Raw genomic sequence first — 19,341 nt, forward strand, 5'->3', positions numbered from 1 at the left:
TTGCATGCACATAATCTACTTCCAAATGGTTCTGTACCTTTTACATCAAGTATCCAATTACTCCTAATCCTATAGCTAAGAGCTATTTTGCATAGTTAATTTCCTGCACACTTTTCAGAATTACATTTTTTTTGTGGTTTGTTAAACTAACAAAAATGAAAAAAAAAAAAAAAAAAAAAAAAAAAAAAAAAAAGAGAAGAAGAATATTGTAGATCTATACAAATTAATGTAGACACCGGTGGAGAGGAGAAGAACATGATGCATTACCTTACAAAACTTTCCTAGGCTTATTCTTTTATCTTTTCTTTTTTATACACAAGTAGAAAATTTACATGGATTTCATCACCTTAGGTACTGTTCAAGACATTCTTTCAATTTTTGGAAAGTCACAGGTTTTGACACAAATGAGTCCATACCATTTGCATAACATTCCTCTGCACTCTCTGTTACTGTGTTTGCTGTCATCTGCATCAATAATAAGATAAATTAATAAAGGCTCATTTAGTCATTTATAACAAATAAGATTTTGCTCATGGAAGATGCAAGTCATTTCAATACTAAAATCACTTCTGAAACTTTTTGACCTTGCAAATTTATATCAACCAATTAACATGAGTTTGAAAGTTCAGTTAATCTGCTGTCCCTGTAGTTCAATTCAGTATGTTTTTCACTTAAGTTCTTATATTCCTTAGAAGTTCTTAATTGGTAAGTTAGTCTATAGTGCTAGTTAATCACCTTTTCCTTTTAATCCAGTCTAATATTTTAGATTACTCCTTTCACTCCATAATATTTATCAATTTCGAAATTCAATATGTTCATAACTCATTATATCTGCTACAAATTTGTCTAAATAGATTGAGTACAAATATATCAAATTTGTCTAATTACTCACCGCAATAATGTGGATCCGCTTTCTAGGTGGTACACAACATTCATAATCTGAAATTTGTTGTATTTGTTCAATTCCAGAATTTTTTGCAGCATCCCAGTTTCCAGTTTCCTCATAAGATCGAATCAGTTTCGTCGTCTGAAGACCGTTCATAACTGGCATGAAAACGTCCTGTGAAAGTGCAAAGTTCCAAACTATTAGCAGAAGCTAAAAATTTCTAAGCAGAAATTGACCTAAAATTATGAACATACAAATTAATAAGCAGCATTATTTCCAGCAATCATACTTGTCAGATAAACCATAAGCAAAGTATGAACTCCAACCATAACACTTAGTCACCATAAAACTGCTTTATACTTACTATGCATCAAAATTAAATTCAAACTGTTATCTATCAACATCAAGAAAATTACCATGAGAATGATGTCATAAGTGTGACGCTGAACGGCACGAACGGCTTCCACTCCATTGTTAACAACATCCATGCTATACCCTAACCTCTTCATCATTGACTGTGTCACCATCACATTGATCTTGTTATCTTCAACAAGAAGAATCTTAGGCTTCAATTTAGAAGAATCTTTAGTCTCTTCCGTCGGCGATGCACTGCTGCTAGTAACACATTGCGAATTCGCATCTTCCTTCTTCATCAAACCCTCACACGATGACTTTCTTGATTCATTCATTTGTTTCGAAGAATCATCACAACCGTTACTATGTGACGAAGGCTCGTGCCGCGATTTGGCTGAATGTTCACGACGATCTTTTTCTTCGGTCGTCGATGAACTCGTTGATTCTGTCAGATCCGAAGCATCAACAACAACGGAAGATGAATCTTCAACGGAATTCGTTATCGCTTTGGAAGCGATGGCGTTTGGAGATGGCAATGAGAAAGGATTGGGCGGAAATCCGTTGAACTTGTGCGAGGTTCGCCTTGTGGATCCATTGGAAGAGAAGAGAGATCCTAAAGTGCGGGGTTGGAATTGGAAGAAGCCTTCTGTTAAATCGTCGGAAACGGCTTCATTGTTGTCCACATCGGAGAGTTCGTCGGTGTCGTCGGAGTTTTCATCAGAAGCAATTGAAACTTTGTACGGAAGTATGAATGTGAAGGTAGATCCAACGTGTTCTTTGCTTGATACTGTTAGACGACCTCCCATTAACTCAACCTGAAACATTTCATTTTAGCCATTCAAATTTGCTTCTTGAATTCTAAACCCTAATTCTTATAAATTTGTATACCAGTTGTTTGCATATTGCTAATCCGAGTCCTGTGCCTCCATACTTTCGAGCGTGATCTGCACTGACTTGCATGTATCTTTTGAATAAAGTAGGTATGGCCTTTTCTGTCACATTATGACATTCAAGATATTAAATACTTGTCTGTAAAAATAAGTCAATCTTATTTGAATCATAGCTACCTGGTATTCCAATTCCAGTGTCATACACATCGCAACGAATCCACACTGTTGTTTCAGTTGAGTGATTTTCCTCCTTAGTGTCACCACCATTCATTGAGTAATCACTCTTAACTGAAGATCGAAATTCGTTGTTAAACGCGTGATCACTGCCATGATGATTTTGATCACTGCCACTCTTAGCTAGTGTTGATGGATATCTATGATCCTTCACTCCATTTGAACAAGTTGTTGATTGTTCTGAGTTCATCTTTTGATTGCATTCCTCTGTTTTGGCAAATGGTGGCTCTGTCACAACATAAAGGTTTATTCCAACTTTGCCTTCATGTGTAAACTTCACAGCATTGCTGCAATCATATAATATAAAGCATCAAAATGTAAACTAAAAGAAATACATTTGTTATTGAATTTATAACTTCAATCATACTCGTAAATTATTTTATATATGGAGCAAGTTGCAACATTAGCATATTTTTTAGGGTTTATTATACCTGACTAAATTTGTGAGAATCTGACGAATTCTTAACACATCTCCAATGACCTGAAATTATGCATGAACCATTCTGTGAATCTTTTTAGTTAATCACTTCAATATCAAACAATGCAAAAGATTGGCTGAAAATGTTGCATAATGTTCTTACCTCAATAGGTATGTCATCTGCCACGTTCCCTTCTAAGGTTAGCATTTTCTGCAATGATGCAGCTGCTGTTTGAAGTACATGCTTTACTACCTCTCTCGGCCGGAATTTCGTGGCTTCCAATTTCATAGCTCCTGCGCAGAGAACAAGCGACTTTATGCACACGAAACGGATTCAAATGATCCGCTCCATATACAATTAATATTCTGATTATTTTATGAATTCAGTACAAATATTTGAATAATCTAAATTAGTCTTTATACAACTTTCATGTGCAGATAGATACCTTTGATGACAAGGAAAGGCGCGAAAAGATTAAGATTTCTAACCTGACTCAACCTTGGAAAGATCAAGAATGTCATTTATGAGTTGAAGAACCAAATCTCCTGAAGATATCATGACATCCAAGAGTTGTCTCTGCTCGCGATCAAGTTTTGTCGTAGAAAGAATCTCAGCCATGCTCACAACCCCGGACAACGGTGATCTTATCTCATGAGACATTGTTGCCAGCATTTGTTTTGCTCTCATAGTCTCCTCTGTTAAAAGGGAAGGAATAAAATTAACCTTTCTTGCATCCGAAGCAAATTAAAACAAAGAAAAATCCACAAACAAGTTTATCAAAACTCAAACCTGTAATATGAATGGTTTTATTCAGTTCAGTCTCCTTTGCTTTCTGAACAGCAATCTCTTCCCGAAGCTTCGCCATCCTTTCTCTTTTTCTCACCTAAACAGTTTTGTGAAGAATCCAATGTAAATAACATATCCAAAATACAAGAATTGAAGTAACAATTTAAAACCAAAATTTTTAACAATTTACCTGATCTGTTATTTCCATTCCCATGTAATTTATTCCTATTGTTTCACCTGCCTTGCTAAACACAGGTTCTACATATATCAAGAATGTTTTCGACCCGAATAGATCTGTCTCGAATGTGATTTCCTTTTTTGCAGGTAATCCTTTCTCCATAACTTCTCTCTTAAAATCTTGAGATTCTTTTACACCGGAACCTGTGAAAATTTCGACATCTGTTTTTCCTATGATGTCCTGATAAAGCAAAACATAATGAGACATTTAAGGCATAGTTAAACTCTGTTAGCAAAAGAAGTAAACTAACTTATGAAGAGTTAAGAGGATTCAACAGATTATGGTAAAAAATATTTAATGCAACTCTAATGATTTGAACAGGCGAAATTCAGCTTCAACAGCAATCTTTACCTCCTCTTGCAATCTTGGATAGTGATTATAGATAAAGCGATAGCGCAACTCTTTGTCCTGCAAGAAAAATACATCAGAGAATCAGAATTTTCCAGATTAAGAGATCACTCATAATTGCAAATAACTATTTAACATTCATAATGAAATTAATGATGCACAAATTGAAACAAGCAAACAAGTAATTTGATACTAATTCTGAATTTTGTAACAAGTTTCTATATTTATTCATGTTTTCTGCACCAATTTGATCGCCCCATCATAATTATTACAAATATAAAAGAAGAATTTGGTTGCACACATCACTTATTCTATGCAGCATAGTATAAGGCGAATTAATATTAGAACTAAGAAGGTTAAAGAACTTCATAAAATATGCATGTGATTTGTGATATAGTTTACTACCACTTCTATGAAGTTTTGCTGAAACATATTGCATTAAAAGAATATTAATACTACTACATAAATGCATAATTTTCTTTCATATTCAAGAAAACAACAACTGTCATATTAACAAAATTGGTATATTAAAATGCTTGCTGGCTCCAACTCTAAGTTTTAGACTAATTTTGATATCAAATTCCAGAATTCTTAAAATATAAGAACCAAAATTACTCACTGAATTGTACCTGGTGACCAATGACAACAGGTGCATTTTGAAGTATAAAATGCAAGAAATTATCAGCTCTCTTCAGAATCTGCGACAACTCTTCAACCGGCGAGGACTGCCTCTCAATAGTCTTAATGCTTTCTTGCAACTTATCCATAAGCGTCTGCTCGCGCTGCATACTCGCCTCCAACTGTTTTTCCAGCTGCAGCGCGCGCTGCTTCCAGTATACAACAGTATCATACTCTGCATCAATCTCAATCCTCTTGTTCTGCACAACAACATCACTTTTCCGGCTTGGCAGATCCTGCCAAGTGTAATAAACTTCATCCAATATAGAAACCGGCCTCTTATCATCTCCATAGTCTTCCTCGAATCGATTCTCTTGCAATATCTCCAGCCTCCTTTGCTCAACTTCCTGCCTTTGCCTGCTCAAGTTGTCGAGTTCTTCTCTAAGAAGGCGAACGGCGTTGGCCTGCTTATACTCCCAATGTTTCATTAAGTAGGCCAATTGTGAAGAACCTCTGTCTGTATAGTTAGTTAGCTCCATTAATCGCTGGAAATCAGCTATGGTTGGTTCCTCCATGATTGTAACTTCTTCCAACATGTCTTGATCCCTGCCAGGCTTCTCTATATTGAACTGCTTTCCGGCGTCTGTTCCGATATCTTCCGGCCACATTGAAGGCAGGACTTCAACTTCCATGTCCTCAATACATTCACTCTCCAATTCCATCTCACAACCCATGATTGCAACCACAATAATTGCATCCAATTTTCTTTCTTTATTTCACCCTACAATTCACAACTTGTGATTTCAGTTTCAACTTCAACCATCAGATTCATAATCAAAGTCCAAATTCCAGAACACTGATTTTTGCTAGCAGCAATAATCTGGTAGTAAAAAATAAATAAATAAATAAGGTTACACATAAGTTTTCAGCATTAAACTTGAAAATTGGAATGCATATATATAATAATAGAACTCAATTTCCAAGACAGAAAGTGGAACTGAAATTAAACTCAAAAAAAAAAAAAAAGAAGTGGAACATTGAAAGTAGTCAAGATCAAGAACTTTAGACAAAAGTCACCAACTAAAGAAGAATAAGGGGAAAAAGTCATCATATGAGACGAAAATTAGTGGTTACTTGTTAGATTTTTAATCTAACAAATGGCAAAATTCATGTGCTGCACCATGATCAAAAGACAAACAGTAGAAGAAAATTATGAATGGTGGGCATGAAACTATATAAGATTTTTTTAATATAAAGAATTAAGAAAATAAAAAATAAAAACAAAAAGGGGAAGAAACTTGAACATTTTGATCAAAAGTTGAAGTGGACGTGAACATTCACAAGAAGAAGAAAGGAAGAGAAGAAAAACATAACAAAATAACACTCAAATTTCAACAAACAATCACAATTGCAAATCAAAGCTAATAAATGATGAATGGTCTCAATTACAAACATGAAAGATGAAACAAATAAGATCATTATGACCAACAAATGAAATCAAATTAAAAAGAAAAAGGAAAATTGAAAAATGATATAAGAATTGAAAATTGGGTTCCTTGAAACCAATCCTATAATAAGTGATCAAAAAAACAATGACATGAATTAAGAGAGTTCTAACCTTACTGCATTAACTGAATTAAAACCATTTAGTATGTCACCAAAGAAAGGATCATCAGAAACATATGAAAAACTGAAGTTGACAATGTCCAAAAGGCTTTCCCTGTAGATCTGAGGAATCTCTTCAACTATGGAGTCAAAACCATTCAATGAAAGAGAACAGAAAGAGAGAGAAAGAGAGAGAGACAGAGAGAAGAGAAAGAAACAATTTAAAAAAATGAAAAGAAAAGAAAAGATTCAGAAAGGACACCATGTGATTGTAAACTTCAAAGGGTAAAAGAAAAATATAATTTTTTCTTAAAAAAATCTTTAAAATGAAAAAATTCCAAACAAAAATGTAAGAGAACAGAAATCCAAGCAGCCATGTGCATTAAGGAGGTCAAATATGATAGAATAGAAATGGTTCTTTGGCAATATACTATTCTTTTTTTTTTCTTCTTCTTAGTTGTCTTTGCTGTGTCATATTATTATGAGGCAGCAATGTTACCCTTCACAGTTTCAGAGCTCTTTTTTCTTTTATCATTGTTGCATGCAGCACATGAAACCAAAAGCTATATTATTAGAAAATCACTTTTTTTTTTCTTAAATAATTTTTTTCCCATAGAATATTATCTCTCTATAAAATATTTTAATCACATTTAATAAACAACGAAGTTTAAAAATTAAAATATACAATTTTTAATTTTTTTTTTTAGAAATCAGAACCAAAAATCAATATTTTACCATTTTTTTAAAGAATTAATTTGATATATTGATATATTATTATTATTATTATTCAATCATATTTATATTGTTTTTTTTACCGAAGATATAGAGACTCGAACCCGCAACCTCTTAATTGAGTATGAGAAGACTATGCCATTTGAACTATTGCTTCTTGGCTATTCAATCATATTTATATGTATAGATGATAGATGATAATTTAAATAATAAATTAAAATTAATTATTTTTGTTAATATTACACTACATAATTATATGTCCGTACATACGAGCTACATAGAACATATTATGTTTTTCTAATACTTTACACCACCAAGTATATAAAAGATATTGCCAATGAATAATAGTTTAAATGGCATAGTCTTTCCATACTCAATTAAGAGGTTGCGGGTTCGAGTCTCATATCTTTGGTAAAAAAAAAAGAAAAAGTATATAAAAAATATTGTCAATGAGTTATAGATCAAATAGCATAGTCTCCCCATACTCAATTAAGAGGTTGCTAGTTCGAGTCTCCTATCTTTGGTAAAAAAAAAAAAGTATATAAAAGATATTAAAAAAAAAAAGCGAAAGAAAGAAGATGTGATATTGCATATTATATATAGAAGAATATATGGAGCATAGAAAATTTTCACTTTAGGTGGTTGAATGTTGATGGTGGAAGTCTCCATGAATAAGAGAGGACACTTGTAAAGTTGTAAAAAACATATTAAACAAGTAAGCAAAATATAATTAGATAAAGAATACTATATTAATTAAATGTGGTGGAAGCTAAGACAAGAAAAGACTAAAAACTAATTGAAGTCTACATGCATGAATAAACGTCACTCTAATCAAATCAATTTAGTGGAAAATTAAAATAAGGCAACCCACTTGAATCTTATATATGAAAAACTAATTAATAATAATAAGCCAATATTTATATATAGACATACATGTATAGTAGTAGCATATTGCACAATAATAATAAATCTTTGAATCAAACAATCATATATATTATTGAAAGAATTTTAAATGTTTTTTAAATGTATTAATATTTTAATAATTTTAACCATTAATTTTAATTACAAAATATATATATAATATATTAACTAAAATTAGCAATTAAAATTATTTGAATACTAATATTTTAAGAGTATTTAAAAATTATTTTATTTTATTAGGTCTCTTATTACTTATCTGAAAAATATTAACAGTAGATTCAATTAATTATGAAAATAAAAAAATATTCAACTAGAGAAAAGGACTAAAAATGAACCCATTTCATTTTTATTTTTATTTATGAATAAACTACTAAAAATATACTCGAATAATTTTGTCGTCGACAAAAAAATATTTAAATTTTATTATCAATAAAAATATCTTCAAATAATGTAAAAACGCAACAAAAATGTCCGAAAATAATATTTTTTTTTCGTAAGGAGTAAATGACATTTGTATTTGACAAATTATTTAACATTTGATCTAGAATTTTATCAGAATATTTAAATAACTATTTAGAAAATTTATATAAAAAATTGGATAAAAATTTTATCTCTATATTTTTTTATTTTTTGAAAGTATTATTGGTTATTGATAAAAAATTACAAAAAATATATATACTTATCAAAAAATTATCACAATTTAAGAATAAAAATATATCGTTTTTCTAATCATACTTGTAAAAAATTGTATCAAAATTCAATTTCTAAAATATTTTTTGAGAGTATATATTTAATGTTGAGTATTTTTGTCACATTTTTAGATTATTTAAAGCATTTTTATCGATAATAATATTTAAATATATTTTTGTCAACAATAAAATTAATTGAGTGTATTTTTTGTGGTTTATCTTTTATTTAATTATTTATTAATGGGGAGATAGATTTTTTAAATCCGAAGGAAGCCATCGATGTTCCCCGCCATTTCCAAGGTGACGTACGCGGGATGTGGTGGCTGAGAGCGTGGACTCACGCGCCATTTGTCGCGAGTGAAATTTTAATTAAACTTATTTTTATTATTATCATTATAGAGAAAACAAGTCACATGATGGATCTATGCTTAGATGCATAGTTTACTATTTTACTTTGTGATGCGATGCATGTATTTGAGACCCAATAGGGCGGTTGCACAGATTCTTAATTATATAAATAAGATTATCTCTGATCACCCGTTTTAGATTAATTGAGTTCTGAAGTTAATGCTTATCAGAGTAGTTTATAGAGTAAAGGGATAATTATATCTTTTAAAATTTTGACTTTGAATTAATTAATTTTTATAAAAAATATTAATTAAATTTTTTATAATAATAAATAATAAATATGTGTATTTTATTGTTTATTAATAGATAATGTAAAATAAACAGAATTATCTATATATTTTATTATTTACAGTGTTTTATTATATGTTACTATATGAATATGAACATGGTATAGTTATAAACAATAAAATATTTATTATGAATTTGCATATAACTTTTATCAATTATTTTTTTTTCATAAATCTTATTAAATCAGATAAAGTTTCATTCCAAAAATCATTATTTATATAACGATTTTCTTCAAATAAACACAGCATGATAATTAATCATACATATAAATAACACTGTTACGTGATAAATTAATAGAAGGACACCATGTGTTTATTTTATTATTTTAAAATATTAAATTAATATTCTTTTTCAAAAATAATTAGTCTAAAATTCAAATATTGGAACTTAATTATTATTTTATTCTAGTTTTTAATTTGGTTATTTTTTCATATATATTAATCAATTATATTAAATATACATTAAAATTAACTATTAAAATATATTATATATTAAAATATAAAATGTATATTAAAAATAAATTAAATTATATACGTATATAAATATATAATGATTAATTTTAATGACTGATTTTAGCAGTAAATAACATTTTTTTATGTTAATATATATGATATATGCATGTGTTTGCCTGTTTGGTTTTATAAGTTGCTTTTGATTGGTTAAACAAATCTAACACGTCAATGATTGATTGTTTCGAAGTTTAATAAACCCTAGATAAAAAAATTGTTAAAATAAACCCGTGATTGGCATCATGTCATTAATTAGTAAATGACTAGTAGTTTTTTTTTTTTTTTTTTTCCAAAAGTACTATACTTCATGCAAAATGCTTCATAGGGAAAATAAATAAAAAATGAATGACTTGAATTTTCATCTACTTAATTACTAAAACAGAAATCTTAAGATAACATTAAACAACGTGTTAATGCTGTCCGCATACATAAGTGATTTATTAATGAAGTAATATCAAACTTGTTAATTGAGAATAGTAATGTTAATTTGTTCCATAAAGCAATAGACTTAAACTAATTATAAAGAGACACATATAAAACACAAGTAACCCCACAATAATAATAAAATCACGTCCTATTAGTTGGAGAGACATGGGTAGTGTGTTATAAATGAAATGAAATGAAATTAAATTGGTTTGTGTAGGATATAATAAGCACTAAAAGTTTGTTTATGAATATGAACAACTAAGCCATATTCTCTCTCCTTTGTTGTGTCTGCTCCTTAAACTCTGTCAGATTAGCCATTTGCATGTGATAGGCTCCTAATTTAATTTGCACTAGTAACTACGTCAACTCAACAACTGCCACGTGGCTTGTTGACTTTTGTCAAACATCTTTCATTTTTTTTTTCTTTTTGAGGGTTCAATTTGTATATATTATTACTTTATTAGTACAACAAATTTTACATAAATATATCAAATTATATATCGTTACATTGTTAACAATTATTTTTGCTATCTGAGGAGTTAGACAACCAAAATCATCTGATTCATATATAACGATTAAAAGTAGATTTCTTTTACTAATATATACACATATTTTGGTTAGTATTATATCAGGACTGTATACATTGTAGTGGGGGTATACAATTTAAAATTTTTTTAGTAGTATATAATAATAATATTTATTTATCTTTATTAAATTATTAAATTTAATTTTATAATAATTTTTATTCAACTTTTAATATTTAATAGTCAGTTTAAGAATTGTATATTAAATATTTATTAAAATGATTAATTCTCAATTTAAATCTCTTTCTTAAAAATGAATTCAAAAAATATTATTTATCTTTTTTTAAAATTAGTTTTAGTTTTTCCTATAGCAACTATATTAATTGAAAGAATTTTTCCAACTATGAATATGACTGAGAGTTGGTTTTTTATTGTATGAGAAGTGAATTTTTAAATAATTGTTTAGTGATATATATATATATATATATATATATAAAAGAGATATTTCGATTGTATTGTTAAAAAAAAGATTACTCAATTTTTAAAAAAATATGAAACCTAAAAAATAGAATTATAAATTATATATTATTATTTAAATTATTATTTTAGTATTTTAATTTGTAAATTATATATTTTGAAGACTAATCATATTTTATAATAACAAAATATAATTATAACAATAATTATGCTATATGTACGTAAAAAGTAACTACCCGTATAGAATACATATTGAAATACAAAATACATATTGAAAATGAATTAAACAATAAATATATTTATACACAAATATATAATGGTTAATGAACAATTTTATAGCTGATTTTTTTATGCAATATAATATTTTTATTATAAAAATTATTAGAGTTTATTTATCTTGTGTTCTAAAAGTACATATTAAGATTATAAATTGAGAATATTTTTGTTAGAAATTCAAAAAATTTAATGTTTTAATGTATTTATTTTGCAGTTATTAAATGAAAAAATTTAAAACCTTCTACTAACACTAATAAGGCTTGGTTTGGTAAAACTTTTACTTTTTAAAAGTAGCTTACAAAAGCTAATTTTTAAAAGATGAATTTTTAAAAGTTATAGTATTTATGTTTGGTAAATCAAATTAAAAATAACTTTTAATAAACACAAGCAACAACAATTGCATTTAGTAAAATAGCTTTTAAAATTTTAAAATACTATAATAGACATAAATATAAGTATTAAATTTGAAAATTAGTTAACATATGAGGTTATATTAGACTTTTAAATTTTAAAAAACACAAGCCAACTTTGAAAAACTCTATTTTAGGCAGGGACAGATCCAGAAATATTATTCTGGAGGGCCAATAACATATATAATATTAAAAAATTATACAAAAATTATATATTGTAAAATGTATTACAAAAATATATCGATAGAGAATATATTTTAAAGTACAAAAAATATGTATGTACTTTTTATTAACGAAGTGGTCGATTCTTCGTATCATAAAATTTATCGATAATAGAATTTGTGTCAAATTTTTCAACAATTTTTTTTCAATATAATTAAAAGACAATTAGCAAGAAATTAACCTTTCATTTTGTTTATGAGTTATTCTTCACAATATTCATCGCTGAAAAAGATCTCTCATTTGTAATAGTTGAAACAGAGAGAATTAATACCAAATGAATCAAGAAGGATGCTCATAAGAAGAAAAAAATCCACTTTATGGGATTTAAAAAAATTTATTTAATAAAAAAATATTAGTAATAATATCTTTTCAGATTTTTTTTAATATTGTTACTTTTTTTTAGATATTAGACATCATTAATATTTAGGTTAGACTGGACTTTCATTTATATTAGACTAAATACTAAATAAATTTAAAAAAAATTAAATCATACTTAATAACTTATTACTATTAATCTTTTTTTAAAAAAGTTGGGGGGCGAGGCCTCCACTCGCCCCCCGTATGTCCGTCCCTGATTTTAGGTGCTTTCAAAAGTATTCGAATTTTTTAAAAGCTACATAGGATTTTTTTGATTTACTAAACACAAGATGAAGAGTTTAAGCTTTTAAAAAGCACAAGCACCTCTTTAAAAAATTTTTTCAAACCAAATCTAAATTTATCATATGTCTTTAAGATACATATTAACTAAACCTAAATTATTATTATATTATATATATTTTGTCTTTACTATCAAATTTTTCTGGATCTATCACTGAATTATATGCATGTATAGTTTGCTATATATGCCGGTTAGCATATAGTTCAATTCATGCAGACAATGTGAGAATTAGTTTGATATTTTCTACGTATTTTGATGTATGTATGTATGTGTTACGTTGTTTTCTGTTTCTTATCCCTCTTTAATAAATACTAAAATAGAAATGCCAGTTAATAACATTCGACCATCCATTCTGGATAGAATGATTAGCATCCCATAAGCCAAGTTGCAATGCAATGCTTCTTTTCCTAAAACAGACATGCAATTGATGATAACATATATTATTTTAATATTATAAAATTCTATCCGGTTGTTTTAAAATAAAAAATAAATTATTGTTTATGGTATGTATGTCTAATAATTATTAAATAAAATAAATTATTTATTATAATTAATTTTTAATTTAACTTAAATTTTAATAATCTAATCAATTAATTATGATATAATTTTTTTATAAAGTATAAAAATTATTAAAAAATATTATTTATAATTTTTTTTAAATTATATATCTATTAATCATTAGTTCCAATTACAAACAAAATCTCAAAAAATAAATAAAATTAAAAAAATTTAAGATGCACCAACAATTCAAAATCTCTAGAACTTTTTCAGCAAATTATTATTCAAAGGTAGAAAATTTTTGAAAAAATAAAGAAAGCAAGAATCTCAAGATTCACAACTATAAATATTGATGGTATTAGGTAAATTCATTCGGCTATTTTAAAGATCTATAACTTAAAACAATTTGTTTTTAATTAGTTATTTATAGAACTGACAATACTAATTCTATCAGTGAATTGGGTATTCAATTCGATCCAATCTATTTAAATAAAATTGACAACTTGATCCACAGCGGGTTGGATTGAGAGCAAATTGAGTTGTTGGTCAGGTCGGATGCGAATTTAGACCTAACACAACCTACATTCCTAATCTATTAGGTTGTGTTTGGTAGTGGGGACTAGGATTGAGACTGCGATTGAGACTAGAGAACTAAAATTCAGTATTGTGTTTGTTGGTCAGAGATTGGAACTAAATTTCAGTTTTCGTCTCCAAAATTCCAGTTCCTTCAATACCTCTAGAAAGTAGAGACACATAAGACTGAAATTTCGGAGACAAAGATTGAAACTTTAATAACTTTTTATCATCAAATGCCCTCATTCAAAATTTCATATTCCAAATCTATCTTTCACCCTCAACTTCATCCCCACCTCTTATTCCACCACCGCACCTCCACCACCAACAACAACAGCACTGACAGTAGCAACAACAATCTCATCAATCAAATTCAACAGCAATAACAACAACAACAATAATAATTTCATAGATTCAACATCAATAACAATAATATAAAAAATAAGAACAATCTCATAAAAAACAATAATCTCATAATAGAAAAGAGAAGAATAGTAAAATATAGAGACAGCATGACAATGTGGAACTAGAACAAAGACAGCGTGACGAGCACAGAAAACAGAGACAGCACAGCGGATCATTAGCGAGCATAGAAAATAGAGGCAGCGCGGCAGGGAACAGAGGCACAATGAATTCGACTCCAAGTGCAAGATCGGCGAAAGTGACGGCAGAGCGAGTGAGAGTGACGACAGAGCAAGCAAGAGAGAGAGGGGGGAGGGGGAGGGAAGGGGAAAGGGGGTGGGTGGATGGGTTTAGGTTTTTTATTTTTTTAATTAATAAGATCATTTTAGTAATTTTAAGTATTTTAGTCTCTATTTTTATCTCAAACCAAATATGATACTGAGACATAATTCAATTTTATACACTTTACACAAAAAATAATATTGAAACTTATTTCAGTCTCAATCTCTCTTTTAAACACTACCTTATAGTATGTAATTAAAAATTATTATACAAATATAATGAAATTGATAGAGATCGAACCCATGTTCTCTCATGCATTTTTGTAATTTTAACATAGATTTTATTAAGATAAAGCATAATTTTTATCCCTAACATTTGTGATTTTCTTCAAAAATATCTCTAACGTTTAATTGTATTCAATTTTGTCTCTAATATTTTCGGTTTGTATTAAAATTACCTCTAGATGCTAACTCTGATCTATCTAAAATATTGTGGACAAAATTAAAAATGTTTAGGGATAGTTTTGAAACAAATTAAAAATGTTAATGACAAAATTGAATGAATAGAAAATATTAGGGACAAAATTGAATAAAATTAAACATTGGGGATATTTAAAAAAAAAATTCAAACTTTAGAGACAAAAAATATACTTTACCCATTTTATTATGATTTTGTCGTTTTCAATTTTAACATGATCTTAATTTTTATTTTCTGTTTTATTAGTATTTTATGAACTATGGAATGATTAAATATTATGTTTAATTGAAAAATTGATTTGTTATGGGTCGGGTCTATTAAGGTTAGGTGTAGAACTTTTAGAGTGCAAATAGGATTATGATTAAGAGATTCTCAACCCATAGAAATAATAAAGGTGAGTTTTAGAGAAAATTTAAATCCACAAGTAAAATTAAGGTGGAGTTTAAACTTTATTCTCTACTCGTTATGAGTCTTATTTATTTATTAACAATCAAATCAATCCTTGCTATATTGAGGAGAGTGAGACTTTTCAACTATGTTTCCTACATTTTTGAAGCGAGTCCTTCTAATATCCTCACCTTTTTTAAGTTTAGAAAGAAACTAAGAATAAAAATCCTATTAAGATATTTTTGGTAAAGTTTGAATTATGCATATGTCTCAAATTTGCATGTGAAAAACAAGCAACAAATGTGTTAACAAAGACAATAATAACACGTGCCATAATGTTATTGTTGAGTTTAAAGAACTAATAACAAATTAATTGATAATGAGTAAATATTATTATTGAATTAAAAGCCTAATTAAATGTGTGTTTAGGTTGTTCATGGTGCAAGAAATAAAAAAAAGTAAACCTGTGCCAATAAACAAGCTAACACAATCCAAAGAAGTGACAATTTTGTGTGGTACTGTGGTTAGTGTGCAGAAATTAATATGGACCAAAACCAAGTATCAGGGCCAAGTTCATTCAAATCACTCACTCACAAATAACCTAAAGTATGGTTGCTAGTCACTAACCAAATTGAAAAAAATCAATTCACTTTCATCTAAACCAAATCAAAGCCATTCTCTTCTCTCTCACTCACGTGAAATCACAAAAGAAAGCAAGAAAAAAAAAGTATGATTAAAGTTCAAATCAAAAAATAACAAATGGATTATCAAATTCAAGCAAGTCAAAAGTTAGGGTTTAGAAGTTAAGATCAAATCAAGAGGTGAATCAGAAATCACTTCTTTATTTATGCTTTATTGTTAACTTGCTGAAAATGCTCTCCTCCCACTAGCATCAAACTGAAAAATTGAAAAAATTGGAGGTTATGGAACTCTACTACAAATCAAATATCAAGAATGAAATTTGGAGTCAAATCACAAATCAATGCCTCGTATCTTTGAAAAAAATTGAAAAAAGATGAAAAAGAAGATGACTGGTTTGGATACATGTTTGCTGTAATCACTGCTACAGTCCTATCTTTCTTATGCGCCACTTTTAATTTTGGGGAAGAAGAAATCAACTGTTCAAACAAAGTTTCAAGATTTGGAAGCTTTACTCCTCCATTAAAGGGGTAAACGGCCAAAGATTAGTTTAAAGAGTGAGCACACAGTTTGGGTTCTCATAGTTTCAAGCTAACCCTTCTTCTCCTTCAGAGTTTTACATTGAATTTTTTGTTCTTTGTTTAACTTTTCTCTGTTTATTTTCAATAAAAAAAAGGCATTAAATGAGGAATCAGTAAAGTCATTGAGAGAAAAGGCAAAGAGAGTTATCAGATAAAAGTCAGAAAATTATGTCAAAACTCTTTTGTATGTTTTTTTATTTTGTACACATGATCCTGAGGGAATTATTTTGCTAAGTTGGATGAGCACTTAGTGGTTGCAAATATAGAGAGTAAACCTAGCCAAATCTAGCTTGGGTAGAAGCTGGGTTTATCCCAAATAGAATTAGGTTGAATCATAGGAAAATTGGTGTTTGTAATCTTTGAAAGATAGTGAAAAATTCTACCACTGTTGTGGGGGAGACTGGATGTAGGTCACATTGCACATCCTGACTAAATCAGGATACATGATTGTGTGATTTTTTCTTCTCTACTCTCTTTTGTTTTTTTTGCGATAAGAGAAAAAAAATATCTCATGCATTATCTATATCTCTGAAGTCACAGCTATTCTCAAACAATAAAGTTGTTTTGTTTCTGAACTTAACATGAAGAGATTAAATAAAATTGTCTCCTGAATTTTTATTTGACAGACTAAATAGTAATTAAATTCTTATTTCAGTCAAAAACATAAACAAAAAGGTTATCAAAAAAAAGGCCATAAATTCAATTCCATTCTCTATATTATTTACAAACTTTTAATTATTTTATATATTAGTTTGATATAATGTGTGATAACATAATTTGTTTATATGTCATTTAACATATCATTATTAATTTATTATATATGCATTAAATTGGTTCTTGATTTTATTTTAAGTAATTTATTTTTAAATTTGAACATCGCAAACTAAATTAATTCCAATATCAATTTTTTCATTCTTTTAATAAATTCAAAATTTTAAACATCTTTTAATTGTATTATTTTTTCTTTTATTTTTTAATTATCTTTTGAATGAAAATATTATTATAAATGTTTTTAAGTTTTTAATTTTAATCACATAATTTTTTTGGCCATTGTAGAAAATTAGTGATGGTGATGACCAGTGATGGTAATGATGTTAATGATAGTAAAAAATATAGTGATGGTAGTGAGGTATGGTATACAATAAAAACAATGGACATGGAAATTATGATAGTAGTGATAGAAATTTTGATGGAAGTTTAAAATTCTTCTAAATTATAAATAAAATTGTTTACTTGACAAACGTTTTTGGTATTTCAACGGGCTTAAAAGCCCAAAAACTGGGAAATAGAGACAAATTGGGGTAACATTCGGTTTTTTTTGGGTCAGATAATGGCAATTCGCATGCTTAAAGAAGTACATGATTTTTGTCCAAAAAAAAAGAAGTACATGATTCTCCATCCAAGAAAAGGAAGAAAGAAGTAACATAATATCCTGTCATAGGGGTGACAATACTATCCGAAATTGTAGGTATCTATCCCGTTCTTATCTGCTCAGAACGAATAATTATCTGTTTTTATACCGGAGCGATTTATGGACGGGTCGATTTAGGTTAAACTCACCCTTATCCATCCCATCATATATAATATATGTAATATATATAAAATAATTAATAATATTTTATTATATTTAAATTTATACTTTAATTTATATTATATGTAATAATAGTTATAAATTTTAAAATTTAATTTTATTTGTTGGATTTTAATAATTATAAGTGCGGGTAGAGACAAGACGAGTATTCACAAAGACAGATTATGATTTAACTTTTTACTACCCACATATATAAGTGGACGGGTTTGATACGGATTATTATAGGATAGGCGAGATCAGATAGGACAAAAAACTCGTCTCGTCTCATTGCCACCCCTACATGTCCATAACCAACAATAAAACAAAAAACAAAAAAGTCCAGTCCCAAAAATGACAAGGAATGTTGAATTCTTCAGCCTTTCGGCCTAAAGCTTTTTTCTCCCCTCTCTCGGCAAACGAGAGATTCATGACCCCAAAAAAAAAAAAAAAAAAAAAGAGAGATTGCAACTTATGCTTTTTATTTTTTGGGTGTCTGCAACTTAGGCTTTAGTTGAGGTGGGAAATTATGGCGCTTTTTAATATCTTGTACTCAGTTGGAAATTTGACCAACATAAATAGTGAATGAACCTTTAAAAACTGTGTGTATGTGTATATAGTGTGAGTAGGTTTATAATCTTATTATAATATTTAAATTGTGAGTTATCTAATTCATCTCAAAAACAAAAATAGAAATTACAATGTTAAAGAAAAAAGAGTGAAAAAGATATATTTTATAAGTAAATTTAACTTATATGTGTTTAAAAGTATATATTAAAATTATTAGAGTTTAATTTTAATATAATAATAATATAAAAAATTTTACATAAATAATAAATAATTATAATCATAATAAAGGCAAATAATAATTATAATAACACTAATAGTAAATAGTTATAATTATAATAGTAATAATAACAATAGTGAATAATAATAATAATAATATTTAAATTACAACAAAATAAAATATCACTAAAAAATATATTGAGGCTTTCAATTAAATGTGCAAACATATGA

The 19,341-nt window shown here is 28.1% G+C and overlaps 1 protein-coding gene across 2 annotated transcripts; it reads right to left on the minus strand.

Annotated features, from left to right (window-relative positions):
* LOC112755844 (histidine kinase 5) lies at positions 1–6,917 on the minus strand. Of its 2 annotated transcripts, none has more exons than XM_025804145.3 (13): positions 6,392–6,917; positions 4,785–5,653; positions 4,159–4,215; positions 3,760–3,987; positions 3,573–3,666; positions 3,272–3,478; positions 2,946–3,076; positions 2,796–2,845; positions 2,308–2,651; positions 2,129–2,232; positions 1,303–2,055; positions 893–1,060; positions 1–465 (listed from the first exon to the last, which is right to left on the minus strand). In XM_025804145.3, the coding sequence occupies exons 2-13, from the start codon at positions 5,505–5,507 to the stop codon at positions 343–345; spliced, it is 2,982 nt and encodes a 993-aa protein (XP_025659930.1). In that variant the 5' UTR covers positions 5,508–5,653; positions 6,392–6,917; the 3' UTR covers positions 1–342. The 2 variants fall into 2 exon arrangements, with proteins under 2 accessions (XP_025659930.1, XP_029149856.1); XM_029294023.2 differs by having other exon boundaries at positions 4,785–5,554; positions 6,392–6,642.
* Positions 6,918–19,341: the final 12,424 nt, after the last annotated feature.

Source organism: Arachis hypogaea, chromosome 6 (assembly GCF_003086295.3).
Source record: "Arachis hypogaea cultivar Tifrunner chromosome 6, arahy.Tifrunner.gnm2.J5K5, whole genome shotgun sequence".
Lineage (NCBI taxonomy): Eukaryota > Viridiplantae > Streptophyta > Magnoliopsida > Fabales > Fabaceae > Arachis > Arachis hypogaea.